Source organism: Pinus tabuliformis, chromosome 4_1, assembly GCF_031772625.1.
Source record: "Pinus tabuliformis cultivar Carrire ecotype Pingquan chromosome 4_1, CPIR1, whole genome shotgun sequence".
Lineage (NCBI taxonomy): Eukaryota > Viridiplantae > Streptophyta > Pinopsida > Pinales > Pinaceae > Pinus > Pinus tabuliformis.
The window spans coordinates 598,362,372-598,377,928 of NC_142303.1; the positions used below are offsets into that span (position 1 = coordinate 598,362,372).

Sequence of the window (15,557 nt, forward strand, 5' to 3'; positions counted from 1 at the left end):
ATTTTTGTAAATCCAAGTTATAGTTGTGAAACTTCAAAATTTTAGGTGTCTTTTAATGGTGCTGAATCCATTTCCACCATAAAAACAGATTCAAATATTACCTCTACAAGATTTTTTGAATTATTTTACCCAGATTCCGACCACTTTTAATGATCCAATATATGATCGGCGAGTCAACCCTCAATAATGCAGTGAACGAAGGAAATTAGCAGCAACTTTCATGATTTCATTTGTTCTCATCAATTATTTTACCCAGATTCCGACCACTTTTAATGATCCAATATATGATCGGCGAGTCAACCCTCAATAATGCAGTGAACGAAGGAAATTAGCAGCAACTTTCATGATTTCATTTGTTCTCATCGATTCGCTGGTAGGTGGTCTTGCACTGGTGAGATCATTCCGAAAATATTGAGGTTCAGCGCTCATTCCCAATCTCTGTAAAACGTCTTGGATCTCGCTTGCTTCTTTCTTCTTCTGTATCCGATGGCGGACCTTACTGGGGATATCACATGCATCGCCTCGTCTTCGTCTTCATCCACCAACACTGGCCATGTTTATGACATTTTTTTGAATCACCGCGGTCCCGACGAAAAGAAACGCCTCGCCAGCCATATCTACCGTGGCCTTATTGTACGTGGGTTAAGAGTATTTCTGGACCAGCCCGAATTGCGTAAGGGAGAGGACATGCCTTCTCAAATCGAAGAGGCTATTCGAACCGCCTCAGTGCATGTCGCAATATTTTCTCCAACATATGCTCAATCAAGATGGTGTCTTGACGAGCTGGCACAAATGGTGGAATCCGGGTCCACAATTATTCCGGTCTTCCATAATGTCGATCCTTCGGAACTTCGCTGGACGCGGAGCGGAGATGGAGTGCTCGCTGGAGTCCAGAGTATCCTCCGCTGTATCTCTCCGTGTCTACTGGGCGAAAAGGGAAGGTATGCTCGAGATCTGCAATGGCTAGAAAACAAGACAACATTGGATCCTCGTACCAACAAAAAGAAGCCACGATATGACTCTGGTACTCTGAAAAAATGGAGGGATGCTCTTTATCTTGTCTCCAATAAAAGCGGTTTTGATATCAACGCATACGACGGGTAAGCGCCATACTTTCTCCACTTTTTTTTCTTAGTTATTTAATGAATAATAAGGTATATCATACTATAATTTCGGAGACGTTTCTCAATCAATATATCGTGCATATCGTTCAGTGACGAAGGGCAGCTAGTTGATGAGGTCGTAAAAGAAGTGTGGAGAAAGGTTAGTAAAACACCTCTTCATGTAGCCGAATATGCTACTGGCCTGAATGAGAAAATAGAATACGTGGAAAGAATGGTGCAGCAGCAAAGCCAGAAGATGAGGGTTGTGGGAATTGTGGGTCTTGGCGGGGTAGGCAAAACGACCCTTGCAAAAGAATTCTTCAACAGACACAGATCAAATTATGATCGATCTTGTTTTCTGTCTGATGTGAGAGAAACCGCAGCCAAGAGCTCTTTAAGTTCATTGCAGACACAACTTCTTAAAGACTTGGCTCATTTGCAGGACGAGCAAATAAGAAACATTGATGAAGGCAAAGAGAAGCTCCGAAAGCATATCTCATCCTGTCCCCCATCTCTCCTAGTATTAGATGATGTTGATCATATTGATCAACTTCGTGCATTGTTTTCACCGTTTAAAGATACCATTCAATCCAGTAGTCTAATCTTGGTTACTTCTCGCAATAGGGATGTACTTACAAGCTCGGGAATTGTAGAGGCGTCTATTTACCAGCAAACAGGTCTTAACCGACAACAGTCTAGAGCACTATTCTGCTCGCATGCCTTTGACCAGAGTTGTCCTGTGACGGGATTTGAACAACTGGTTGAAAATTTTTTGGATTTCTGTGATGGATTGCCCTTATCTCTTAAGGTCATCGGAGCGGCTATTCGTGGAAAAGATTCTGAGTTTTGGAAAAGACAGTTAGACAAAATCAGAAGAATACTTCCCACGGATATTCATAGCAAGCTTAAAATTAGCTATGATGGCCTGGATAAAGAGGAGCAGGAGATCTTTTTAGACGTCGCTTGTTTTTTTATAGGAGAACACAGAGATACCGCCATCAGAAGATGGAACGGATCTGGCTGGGACGGATGGCTGGGTCTCCGTAACTTAGAGAACAGATGCCTTGTAGAGATCGACAGGAAAGAGTGTATAAGAATGCACGACCACCTCCGCGATCTCGGCAGAGATGTGGCAGAGAAGGAACATCCGCTTCGGCTTTCGCGACCAAATGTCAATCTTCTCCCTACTCTTTCCCCTTCATCGCCTGTACGTATGTTGAAGCTCTCCACGGATTTTCAATTAGCAGTGCCACATATCTAAATTGCCTTTTTGTTTTGAAATTTTTTAAGAAAAAATCATGTTTTTAACAGCTCCGAGTGAACAATTCAGGTGCTGCGAGGAATTAGCATGGATTATCGAAATGGCCCCGAACAAATTTTCGAAAACGTTACGGGCAACTGCAACCTAAGCAGATTGGAACTGCTTAGGGGTGAAGGTTCTTTTGTTGAAAGAATATTCAGTGCAGGGGAGTTACGACAACTGATATATCTCCAATGGAAGAAGTGTCCGATCTCCTCAATATCTTTGCAAATTCCAACACTCTGGAAGGCTTTGAATTTAAGAGTGTTATACATACAGGGGGAGGCTTTGAAAACACTCTGGCAACATGAATCTCAGGTAGTACAAATTCTAATTTATTTGGACAGACATCGATTTACATTTCTCTTCAAATTATAAAAATTGCTTGCATTTAAGAATTGTCTTTGTTTATCACAATGTCAAATAGGTTACATTTACAGAGGCAAATGAACTTTAATGTTTTTATGTACACATTGCAGGCACCACTACAGTTGACGGAATTGTATATTGATGCTCCCCTTTCAGAGGTTCCACAGTCTATTGGTAAACTGAATCAGCTCGAAAGAATTGTCCTGGAAAATGGTTATTTTAAAACTTTACCAAATGAATTCCATGATATGCATTCATTGAAGCATATCACGTTACAAGACTGTGAACAAATGATGTTGCTGCCGGATTCAGTTGGGATCTTGACGGGCCTAAGGACTCTCGACTTTTCCGGGTGCTCCAGCTTGGAGCGGCTCCCAGACTCGGTGGAGCAGCTGACTGGCCTCCAGAGCCTCGACTTGGAACACTGCACCAGCCTGCAGGGGCTCCCAGACTCGGTGGGGCAGCTGACGGGCCTCCAGAGCCTCGACTTGAAATACTGCACCAGCCTGCAGGGGCTCCCAGATTCGGTGGGGCAGCTGACGGGCCTCCAGAGCCTCGACTTGGAAGACTGCAGGAGCCTGCAGGGGCTCCCAGACTCGGTGGGGCAGCTGACGGGCCTCCAGAACCTCAACTTGGAACACTGCACCAGCCTGCAGGGGCTCCCAGACTCGGTGGGGCAGCTGACGGGCCTCAAGGCACTCTACTTGATGTGGTGCTCCAACATGCAAGCGCTTCCAGACTCGGTGGGGCAGCTGACGGGCCTCCAGAGCCTCGACTTGGAAGACTGCAGGAGCCTGCAGGGGCTCCCAGACTCGGTGGGGCAGCTGACGGGCCTCCAGAACCTCAACTTGGAACACTGCACCAGCCTGCAGGGGCTCCCAGACTCGGTGGGGCAGCTGACGGGCCTCAAGGCACTCTACTTGATGTGGTGCTCCAACCTGCAAGCACTTCCAGACTCGGTGGGGCAGCTGACGGGCCTCCAGAGCCTCAACTTGAAACACTGCACCAGCCTGCAGGGGCTCCCAGACTCGGTGGGGCAGCTGACGGGCCTCGAGGTACTCTACTTGACACTGTGCTCCAACCTGCACGCCCTCCCAGACTCGGTGGGGCAGCTGACGGGCCTCCAGAGCCTCAACTTGGAACACTGCACCAGCCTGCATGCGCTTCCAGACTCGGTGGGGCAGCTGACGGGCCTCCAGAGCCTCAACTTGGAACACTGCCCCAGCCTGCAGGGGCTCCCAGACTCGGTGGGGCAGCTGACGGGCCTAGAGAAACTCTACTTGAACGGGTGCTCCAACCTGCAAGCGCTCCCAGACTCCGGTGCGGCAGCTGACGGGCCTCCAGACACTCGAATTTGGAGACACCAGCCTGCAAACGCTCCCAGACTGGGTGGGGCAGCTGACGGGCCTATGGGCTCTCCGCTTTTCCGGGTACTCCAGCTTGGAGCGGCTCCCAGACTCGGTGGGGCAGCTGACGGGCCTGAAGGAACTCTACTTGAACGGCTGCTCCAGCCTGCAGGGGCTCCCAGACTCGATGGGGCAGCTGACGGGCCTGAAGAAACTCTACATGAACGGCTGCTCCAGCCTGCAGGGGCTCCCGGACTCGGTGGGGCAGCTGAGGGACCTCCAGGTACTCTCCTTGAACGGGTGGTCCAACCTGCAAGCACTCCCAGACTGTGTGGGGCAGCTGACGGGCCTGGAGAAACTCTACTTGAACGGGTGCTCCAGACTGCAGGGGCTCCCAGACTCGGTGGGGCAGCTGACGGGCCTGGAGAATATCTACTTGAATGGGTGCTCCAGCCTGCAGGGGCTCCCAGATTCGGTGGGGCAGCTGACGGGCCTCCAGAGGCTCAACTTGGAAAACTGCACCAGCCTGCAGGGGCTCCCAGACTCAGTCGGGAACTTAACGAGACTCAAATGGCTTAACTTGTCTGGGTGTTCCAATTTACAAATGCTGCCCAATTTTCGGCATTTGAGCTCGTTGGAGGAGCTTCACTTGTCTCGATGTTCCAATTTACAGATGCCGCCCAATGTTCAGCATTTGAGCTCGCTGGTGAAGCTTTATTTGTCTCACTGTTCAAAACTGCAATGGGATGCTGGAGTAGTCGAGTCCCTGCGCCATCGACTGGGAAATGGCTTCATCGAAGAAGGCGGCGAAAACAGTAATGAATAAAGCTGCAGCGAGTTGTCCACGGTGATCAGATGGCCACGGTGCTCGCCACACCCCGCAAAGACCGCTGTGTCATTAATCTTCATAGAGATGTAATCACAGGCAAAATGAATTACACATCATGTGGAGTAGTAAAATATACTGGTGCAAAATATATCGAGCCATAATAACCTTTGAGTTTATGGTGCACATAACGTTCGAGTTTATGGTGATTTTTTTAATATTTATTTTTTCTTAAATACAACGCATAAATATAAATGTTGTTTTTAAAATAATTTTCATTAATAAATTTAATTTAATTATTATTATTATTCCATTTATATATTATTAGATTAATATAAATTTTTGAATCATATATTTTAGTTATTTAAATATTATTGGTATAAGAAATAATAATTACTTTTAATTAAATTTTCATATATTTTTTAATTTCCAATTTTAAATCTTTTAATTCATATTTCAATTATTTATTTTTTTAATAAATTTCAATTTTAATATATATATATATAATTATTATTTTTAATATTAATTTATTATATATTTGTTTATTATTTTTTTAACTTATTTTCTATTTTAAATATTCAAAATTCTTAATACATATTTGAGTTGCTTACTTATATATATGTGTGTGTAAGTAATTAATTGAATGAATAATATATACAATTTTCAAATCTAATAATAGCATTATAATATTGATGACATCCTATAAATAATAGTGATATTTATAGATGGTATCAAATATTAAATGAGCAAGAACAAGATTTTCATGAATAATATTTCTCATTTATGTAGATTGTTGTACTTGCAAACCAAACATCTACAACTAATTAACCAAATAGACAACAATATTGATGATGACTAGTTAAATTTACTCTTGTACACTAATACTTATATTTATATGGATAAATATAAATAAACAATTTTGTAAAATATAATTAGTTTAATATATAGCATTTACCGAAAAACATTTAACAAAATTAAATTCTATTAAAAAAAACAAAAACTAAACATATGTAATTTCTCACCTCATCCTTCACCTCAAATAAGATCTATACTACAATGGAGAGGATAACAAACTATATTTCAACCACCTAAAGTAGATCCAACAACCTTTCAAAAATAAATGAATTATATTAGTTTTATTAAAATTAATTCAATCTTAGTATATAACCATTTTAAATATGTTCCATAATGATTATATAAAATTTAAAAAATTGGCATAATTAAAAATTAGTTTATTATTTTCTTCACCATAATAACAATGAATACATCAAGGTTTCCATCTAACTATCTCGCTTTATCACCACACTTCACGAGGGGTACAATGTTTTTCTTTTTCCAATGAAGGTTGTGAATTCATTCACATTTGAACTAATCCTCTTTGTTTGGATAGAAGACCTTGTACAACACCCTTTTCGTGTTTCCATTAAGGCCATTTAAAGGAATCACTTTAATAGCATAAAACAATTAATCATTTTCTTTAATTATAGCCCTTTCAAAAGTTTGAATATGAGGGGTTCCTACCATGGTATTAATCCATGGTAATGAGTGCGACAAAGAATATTGATACCATCAAAGAATACCAACAACATAACTATGGTTTTGGTCCGAGGTATTGACAAAGGATCTAAGTATATAAGGAGGAGAAGATCAAAGGGCCAAGTGTGCAAGTGAATGGGTTTTTCATGAATACTTCTATCTGAAGTATATTTTATGTTGTAAGGGCTATGGTAATGATATGATCTGAAATATCACGTGCACCTTTGGATACAATGTTGGATCAGGATCATGAAACCTGAAATGACTTATCATTGTATGATCTGAATGCTAATGCATGTTTTATTCTGTAAATGTTATGATCTGGGTATGACTGAAGTCTGGAATAGCTATGAAGTTTTAAGTTAGTATTTGCAGATCTATACACTGGTTCGCCTTGGTGAAGGTGCGTATACACGTTGGTTCGGAACTTCAAAGTAGCGTATACATTATGAAATATGATGTTTGAAGTTGCAGTTGGTTCTGGTTGTTGATACAAAGTTTTATGTTCTACTTTGTGCTCTGGTAACAATGTTCTGAATGTTTAGATTGATTGATGTGATTTTCTTCAGTGTTGATAGGTTTTCAGTGATTGGTTGTTTTGCAGTGGTGATTGATTTTGAGATTTAATGTTGTTTATGGGTCCAATATGAAAATTGGATGAAATGTGGCCTTCATATTGTGTTCTTGTATACCAGGAGTATCAAGGCTGAAAATTTCTGAAATGTGATCCCTGGAGGAAGAGAGAAGGTTGTAGCCTTCTGTAGGCCGGCACCTACATACTGGTAAACATTTCGGCCAGTACAAGAGCCAAGGGGTTGGAGCTCCCTTCCAGTAGAAGCTGGAGACCGAGTGACGGTTGGAGCCTTTTGTAGGCTAGCACCTATGTACTAGTAAACATATCAGTTAGTACAAGAGCTAGGGGGTTGTAGCTCCCTTCCAGTAGAAGATGGAGAACGAAAGACGGTTGTAGCCTTATGTAGGTGGGTGCCTTCTTACTGGTATGAGTCTGCGCCAGTGCAAGATTGTAAATGTGTTTTTCTTATATTAAAAGAAGACATAGATGACAAGAGCAGGTGGTTTTTCTCCCGCATTGGGTTTCCACCTTAAATCTTGGTGTTCATGTGTGTTGCTTATGTTTGATGGTTTATTCTGTTATTACTGCACATGGTTACTGTTTAAATGGTTGATAAATTACTGATGCACTGATTAAATATCAACAGATGAATTAACTGAATCATAAGTTCACTAGATATATGATGGTTGCCTTAAGAACAGTTGTGTGCACACGCGAGTTCCCTTCATTAAAGTAGTGTATATAAATCTAATTATGAAATGGAAAATTTATTGATTTGATAATACTGATTCACCCCGCCCTCTCAGTATTATTCCCAACAAAAATAGTATGAATAAGAAGAAGATAAATCAATGGCAAATAACACAAGATGTATCCGGGGAAAGCCACTGCTCAAAACCTCGCTATCTGTTTTTCATATATCAAATATATGAGTGAAGATAGAAAGCTTGTTCTCACTAGAACAATTCCGCACGAGTATTCTCAACTCTCTCAGCTCACAAGCTAGCTCAAGCTTGTGTAATTCCTAGGATGAATAACCCGTATTTAAAGAAAATTCATGCTTCCAAAACTGCACAATCCAAACATAGGATCAATCTTTGATGCATGCATGATATTTACACTCCATTAAATAATACAACTGATAGCACATTGTCCTTGCACTCTAGTCTCAACTGGGTCTTTCTCATAATCAACATGCATGATTTTCTGATGAGGGAATCTTCAGTTAACTAGAGTGACACTTGTGGATGCACTAGTGCACCAACTGACTGTTAACTCTCTATTAGTTCCACAAATAGTTTGGAACTAATTTAACTGAACTTAACTCAGTAAACTAATTGATCTAATTTACAACTCAATTTAAACTCATACTGGACCCCTAAAACTTAGGGAGAACATATACATGACTACATAAAGACTTCCAACTCAAAATTCCTAAGCTAATTAAGTTAATCAAACTTAATTAACTATTCAAAAGTTTCTATGAGAATCGAATTCAATTTTAATTCTCGGTTTAATTCAAGAGCAAATGAAACTGGAATTTCTTGTTGCCATTTCTCAACAGTATGGTAGTATCTCTGGGTCACTATTTTATTATGCTGACAAGTGATGCATATCTACTCACATTATACATTAAGAACTATGTCATGCCATCATTGAAAACATAATTGTTATGATTCTAAGCAATTGAACAATTAATAGTATGTGACGGTGTTGTTTCCATACACAGCTTTTGTTGAAAATTTTCTAGTTAACAATGTCAATGGTGTTTTATGGTAATGCTTTATGTAACAATAATATTGAGTGTGACTAGACCTTGACACAGTCCCTTTAACCTAGCTCTGACTATGACTCTTGATGTGGCTGAAAAGGGTGTATGATATGTTGCTAATCCTTGATATACTAGTTTTATTTATGGAAACCCTCATGACAATGTCATTAACATTGACGTGACTGTAACCTTGTCACACAAACCTTGTTAAAATGATGATAGTAACACATATGCAACAGTCTATTAGAGTAACCCACATTACTATGATATATGGCTCATTGCATGACTTGACTATGATGTGACAGTGACTCTGAAGTGAGGTATTTCACATGTTAGATATCTACAATATGGAAGCAAGCAAGATTGTGCTCTGAAGAGATTTCTTGATGACATCATGACTCCATCTATAATATAGTGTGGAAGCACGTGTCAATAGGTGGGACAATAGTTAGAAGTAGCGGAGATAAAAGCAACAATGAAGTGCAACAAAGGAAGCATGAATAATAGAGAGTGAATGTAGAAACAAAGGCAACAAGGACAGAAGCAGTGGTTGCAGACAATGAGGACAACAATAGAGAGTAATGTGTGTAGAAACATAGATGACAATAATAGCATTAGAGTGCAACAATGAAAGAAGAAAGTGTGGGAACAGTTAGGTGTATAGGCAGTCTTGAAATGTGTTGCAGCAACAACGTCATTGGTTTGTTAATTGGCTAATTGCAAAGGAGGATGAAGACTATTGTAGAATAGGTTTTCAAATATCTTCAGATCTTGGGGAGCATTAGCTTCCTTGAGAAGTATCTTACTTCCTTCTAGTTTGACTACTAAACTGTTGTATGTATTTCATACATAATACAAATCTTGTCGGACGATGAATTATGTGTTTTTGTATGTTGTTTGTATATGTTCTATTGCTCTGAATAATTCATACTAACTAACTAATTTTATAAGGAAACAAAATATGGATTCATCCCACTCTCAATATTTCCAACATGATGTTTATGGCACATGCCATTTCTTCAAAATAAGTTGAGAATCTAGACCCCAAGGCTTGTCTATGTCAACTGGAATAGTAGGCTTGGTTTCTCCTCACACTTTATTCATGGTTTGTAAAGAAGCACGGGTGTGTTCTAGTCATTGATTCAACCACAGGCACATAGGAGCATCTTATTGATATCTTGATTAGTGAAGTACCCATTAAGGCCTCTCTAGGTTCTTAGGTTAATATTTACATGGAAAGTCTTTCATGCTTTATCCCTCTAATTTTGTTGTATATATTATAGTTTACTAACATTGTAGCTTCGAAATATTTTAGTAGGTTTGGTTTCCATTCTAGAAAATGCACTATTATTAAACACTTCTATATGATAAGTCCTAATGGTGATTATTTTTATGTAGCTTTATTTTCCCGTGACATGATTTTATCTCTTTATCAAGTTTTTTAATCATACTATGCCCATAGTACTAACATCTAATCTCTTCGGAAGTAGAGTATTGTAGGCAACTTAGCTAATCTCTATAAATTAGCTAATCCCTACAAGTATTTGAATATATACTAATAAAATAGTTCTCTCACAAAAAAACAAAATAATATAATTAATAAATAGAAAAAAGAATTATATTAATATCATTAGAAAATATATTAAAATGATATTATTAAATTGACAATAATACCATTAGCATTAATAATATCATTAACTTTAATAAATAGGGGGAAATTAAATTAAGTATATAAATAATAATATTACCATTAAAATATATATGGAAAAAGCTTTCGAACATTTCAAATTGTAGTATGCTTTGCATGCAAACTCTTTCAAGTGAGGAGCCAAAAAATTGAATTCAAGAAATGCTTCAATCCTAACAACTATGAAATGCCAATGCTACTTCAAGTGTTTTGGAGATAGTTGTTGATTTGGGGTAGCATCATATGTGCTCTAGCCATGAAAATTGGTGGAGAGGCTAAAGCAAATGAGATCTCCAAGACCCAGAAATGGTTTGGGAAAATTCTAACCGATTTGGGAGATATTAAAATAATTAATATTTTTAATGGAGTTCTTGAGTCTAAACTTGGGAAAAATAAAATATTAATGGGAATTAATATAAAACTGGGTTAGAAGGTTCCAAAAGTCATGTGTCAAGCCAAATCTAGTTCTAGCCATTGATTAGAGATTTAATCTTGGTCGTTGATGGACGAACGATAAAAGTATAAGAGGAGGCTTGAGGGTCAGTTGGAGAACACAATAGAGTGATCAGTCATCCTATTCTCTAGAGCGGGGTTTGCTAAGGGAGATAGAATCAGTGATCAGTAGCGAGGGGCAATGAATACATAATAGAGAGGCAGAGTTGGTACTAGAGAGATAGTGCAGAGCTGGGAGAGGTTGATGAGAGGCAACTAGGTGCTATAGAGAGGCCACTAGGAGCTGCATAGAGCTAAGAGAGGCCAGCGTGTGTGACGCAGAGGGTCTAAGGGCTGATACAGAGGCTCTAGAAGCTAACGCAGGGCCAAGAGGCAGCGCTGGGAGGTTTTCGTGGGGCAAACTGGGTGTTGGTGAGTCGAGGAAGGGTGACGCAGTCCCTATTAGAGTGACACAGAGCAGTGAAGTTGCAATTGTTGTTATGGGATAGATTTACCAGTGTCGAGATTGCGCAGAGCCAAGTGGCTCAATCCTTCAGTTGCTAGGGTATAGGAGGCTGCGGGTAATTTGCGAAGCAAAGATGGTGGGGTACTATGGTTAGAATAGTACCTAACAGGGAAAGACCAAGGAGGAGGGATTTCCATAAGAGAAATCGAGACTCAGAGGGAGTCGAACCGAGGACTTCCAAGAGGGAAATAGAAAGACTCAGAGGAGTCGAAAGAAGAGCAACAGAATGGCTGTGAATGGACTAAGAGATCAGGATAGGTTGGATGGAGCATCCAACTTCGTGGTCTGGAAGGCTAGGATCTTGTCCATTCTAGATCGATGTCGCATCAAGGACTTTGCCTTGAAAAAAATAGCGATCCCAGTTGACCCAGCTGAAAATGAGAAGTACGAGAAGGAAATGGCCAGGGCGAAGTGCATCATCTTTGATGGGGTCAAGGATCATGTGGTACTGCATATTGCCAAGCAGGACACGAAAAATGAGATGTGGGATGCCCTGAAGAAATTGTACCAGCATACTTCCATGCATAGGAAGATGTTACTTGAAAATCAACTGCGGTGATACCAGATGCAGAAGGGAGAGCAGATAGATGTCTTCCTCGGTCGATTGAAGGAGATTCGTGACCAACTAACTTCCATAGGGGCCACACCGGATCAAGAATTGATGGTGAGGACCGCATTGAACGCAGTCTCAGAGGATTGGGAGGTATTTGTCTAGAGCATACTAGGCAGGTCGAGCCTTCCAGAATGGGAGGAACTGTGGGTGGGTCTTCGTCAAGAAGAGATCACACAGGTGACCAAGGCGGGGAATAGCGGCAAAGGGATCAGAATCAAGAAGGAGGAAGAAGAGGATGTAGCTCTAGCATATGTGGAAAAGCAGGAGAAGAGAAAGAAGAAGGACCTCTCCAAGGTCAAGTGCTTCCATTGTGGGGAACTAGGTCATTTTGCGAACTAGTGTCCTAGGAAGAAGAGTAAGGGAGAGGTTCTTGAGACCAAGGCAACGCCAGCGAGGGGGGAGAGAGAAGTCGAGGTGGATGATGATTGCTCCATGAGTGCTCATGTGCCACTTAAGAAGAAGTGGGGAGACATCGAGTTGTATCCAAAGGACTACAGGCGATGAGGGGCAAGATCCTTGAGGTACCCAACCTCTTGGATTATACCTTGCTACGGGAGCCTCGAAGAGGAGTAGTAGGACTGGCAGATGTCAGTAGAGACAAATGCGGATGGAGCGATAGAGAGTACTATAGTGCAGGAGCCTCAGACAATGCGAGGCTAGCAGGCTGCAACAGTTTGAGAGGCACGGGAGTGTTGCACCAGTGTAGAATGGCACAGAGAGGTGTGCAACGGTGCGAGATGCAGGGAGTTGTTGCAGCAGCACAGAGGTCAGTAGAGGGAGCACTTGTTAGCGACAGAGGGAGTTTCATCATCGAGAGATTTTCTAGCCTGACAGGAATGTCAGAAGCTGGGTGGATCAGTTACTTACATCTCAGTAACTGAGTTGCAGTGCAGTAGCACGATGCAGCATGATGAGAGGGCATGCAATGCAGATGCAGTGTTGGGAGGATGGACCAACAACAACACAGATGCAGAGGGAGCTGTCGTACGGATGCAACAATGGCAGTGGCAGGGCCATGGGTAACAATACAGGATGCAGCAGTGTAGAGGATGTTGGGCGGGGAGGCCTAGCATCAGCACAGGCACCGGTGTTAGATAATCAATATGATACTCAGTGTAGAGTATTATTAGAGCAGAGTCCTCGCTAAGAGAGAGTGTTGAGTTGGGGTAGCATCAAATGTGCTCTAGCCATGAAAATTGGTGGAGAGCCTAAAGCACATGAGATATCCAAGACCCAGAAATGGTTTGGGCAGATTCTAACCGATTTGGGAGATATTAAAATAATCAATATTTTCAATGGAGTTCCTAAGTCTAAACATAGGAAAAATAAAATATTAATGGGTATTAATACAAAACTGGGCTAGAAGGTTCCAAAAGTCATGGGTCAAGCCAAATATAATCTTAGTCGTTGATTAGAGATTTAATCTTGGTCGTTGATGGACCAACGAGAAAAGTATAAGAGGAGGCTTGGGGGTCAGTTGGAGAACACACCAGAGTGATCAGTGATTCTATTCTCTAGAGTGGGGTTTGCTAAGAGAGATATAATCAGTGATCAGCAACGAAGGGTAGTGAATACATAGCAGAGAGGCAAAGTTGGTACCAGAGAGACAGCGCATAGCCAAGAGAGGTTGACGAGAGGCAGCTGGAGCTGCACAAAGCCAAGAGAGGCCAGCGTGTGTGACGCAGAGGGTCTAAGGGCTGACGTAGAGGCTAGAAGAGCTGATACATGGCCAAGAGACAATGTTGGGAGATTTTCGTGGGGCAGATTGGGTGTTGGTGAGTCGAGGAAGGGTGACGCGATTCCTATTAGAGTGACACAAAGTAGTGAAGCTGCAATTATTGTTGTGGGATCGTTCATCCAGTGATTGATCAGTTGGAATATTTGTCTCCGAGGAGTGGTACTATTGTTGAGGGCATTCTCTGTTGGTTGAGTGTTAAAGTATGGTATGTTCTATGCTTAGAGCGGTTTACTTATTTTTCTTCTTATTAGCCACAGATTAGCAATCACATATACATTAAGTAAAGTGCAGATAGAACATTAAATGATCAACAAAAAACAAGCTAAGACAAGAGACACAAGATGTGGTAGCTAGTCAGGGACAAACCCCAATGCTAGGAAACCCTTTGATAAAATCTTCTTTTATCTTCAATAGTTCAGCAGAGAGAAATAGTACAAAATCTAAATTCTGTAATTTTATATCAGTAGCAACAAACCCTAGATCAACAAAGTCAAACTTGGTCAAACTAGCTAAAATTGACCTCTAAAATATTTGGTCAATTTCTGGTCAACTTGTCCTCGAGCAGCCTGAAGACACAGCCCTTGAACAACCCCAAAAGTTCAGTCAATTTGCAGATTTTTGAAGTTAGCTTGTAGCCCTAAACTAGGGTAGTCAACATCGGTCAAACCAGAGGTCAGATCACCTCGATTTTCATGCCAAAAATTGTGGCCTACCTAGGAGAGGCAACCACACCCAATCCACACTCTTGGAAGGTCAACTCTTGGTCAACCCTGGTCAAAGAGATGACTTGCTACCCTAGCGTCCTTCTTTCTGCATCTTCCTTGCCCTAGGATGTCTTCCTTTCAGTCACACGTGAGAGAGAGAGAGAGGATCCTTTTGTGCATAGGAGAGAGAGAGAGAGAGAGAGAAAAGATGAGTGAATTGAATTGTCCAAATGAGGAGAATGCTCCTTGTATTTATATGAAACGTTGAGGTTGAATAGACATTACTGTTGGGCTTCTGAGCCTACAAAAGTTTGGTGGCCGACCTTGACAATTTGTCCATAATCAAAATAAATTCATATCTTTGTAAATACTTATTGGAATCGGATGATCTTTAGATCAATCCTACACGTCTTGATGAGAGGAATCTAGGAAAAAATATCAGAAGCCATAAATAAGGTGATCCATGGAGTTTGGCCCTAGTTGCTAATTTTAACACTCCCTCTCAACTAGCGAGAACTTCATCTGCAATCCGTCAGACTATCGCTGCTATCCATCCATCAAATGCACTATCATGTACAACTTGACCCCACTCTGCTCTGCTCTACTTTGCTCTGCTCGAACTATGAAGAAGAAGAAATGATCGAGGATGTATCATACCATCCTCCACTAACCTGAAGTCAGTATTAGAGTGTCAACCACTCTCACTGATGCCAGATTAGTATCATTGATCCCAGATCAATGGAGGTCATCCTAGCATAGGGAGTACGGTTCTCCGTAAATACTTATTGGAATCGGATGATCTTTAGATCAATCCTACGCGTCTTGATGAGAGGAATCTAGGAAAAAATATCAGAAGCCATAAATAAGGTGATCCATGGAACTTGGCCCTAGTTGCCAATTTTAACACTCCCTCCCAACTAGCGAGAACTTCATCTGCAATTCATGAGACTGTCGCTGCTATCCATCCATCAAATGCACTTTCATGTACAGCTTGACCCCACTCTGCTCTGCTCTGCTCGAACTATGAAGAAG

The 15,557-nt window shown here is 41.2% G+C and overlaps 1 protein-coding gene across 1 annotated transcript; it reads left to right on the plus strand.

Annotated features, from left to right (window-relative positions):
• The first annotated feature begins 486 nt into the window (after positions 1-486).
• Positions 487-5,117, plus strand: LOC149177408 (disease resistance protein Roq1-like). Its single transcript, XM_089421736.1, has 4 exons — positions 487-1,100; positions 1,215-2,310; positions 2,434-2,721; positions 2,883-5,117. Exons 1-4 carry the CDS (start codon positions 487-489, stop codon positions 4,695-4,697), a joined length of 3,813 nt encoding a protein of 1,270 aa, XP_089277862.1. The 3' UTR covers positions 4,698-5,117.
• Positions 5,118-15,557: the final 10,440 nt, after the last annotated feature.

Bases quoted from the DNA above. Each gene is read 5' to 3' on its own strand.
- LOC149177408 (XM_089421736.1), top strand. From the start codon at position 487: ATGGCGGACCTTACTGGGGATATCACATGCATCGCCTCGTCTTCGTCT. The intron at 1,101-1,214 runs GTAAGCGCCATA...CATATCGTTCAG, and splicing joins GATATCAACGCATACGACGG to TGACGAAGGGCAGCTAGTTG. The intron at 2,722-2,882 runs GTAGTACAAATT...TACACATTGCAG, and splicing joins TCTGGCAACATGAATCTCAG to GCACCACTACAGTTGACGGA.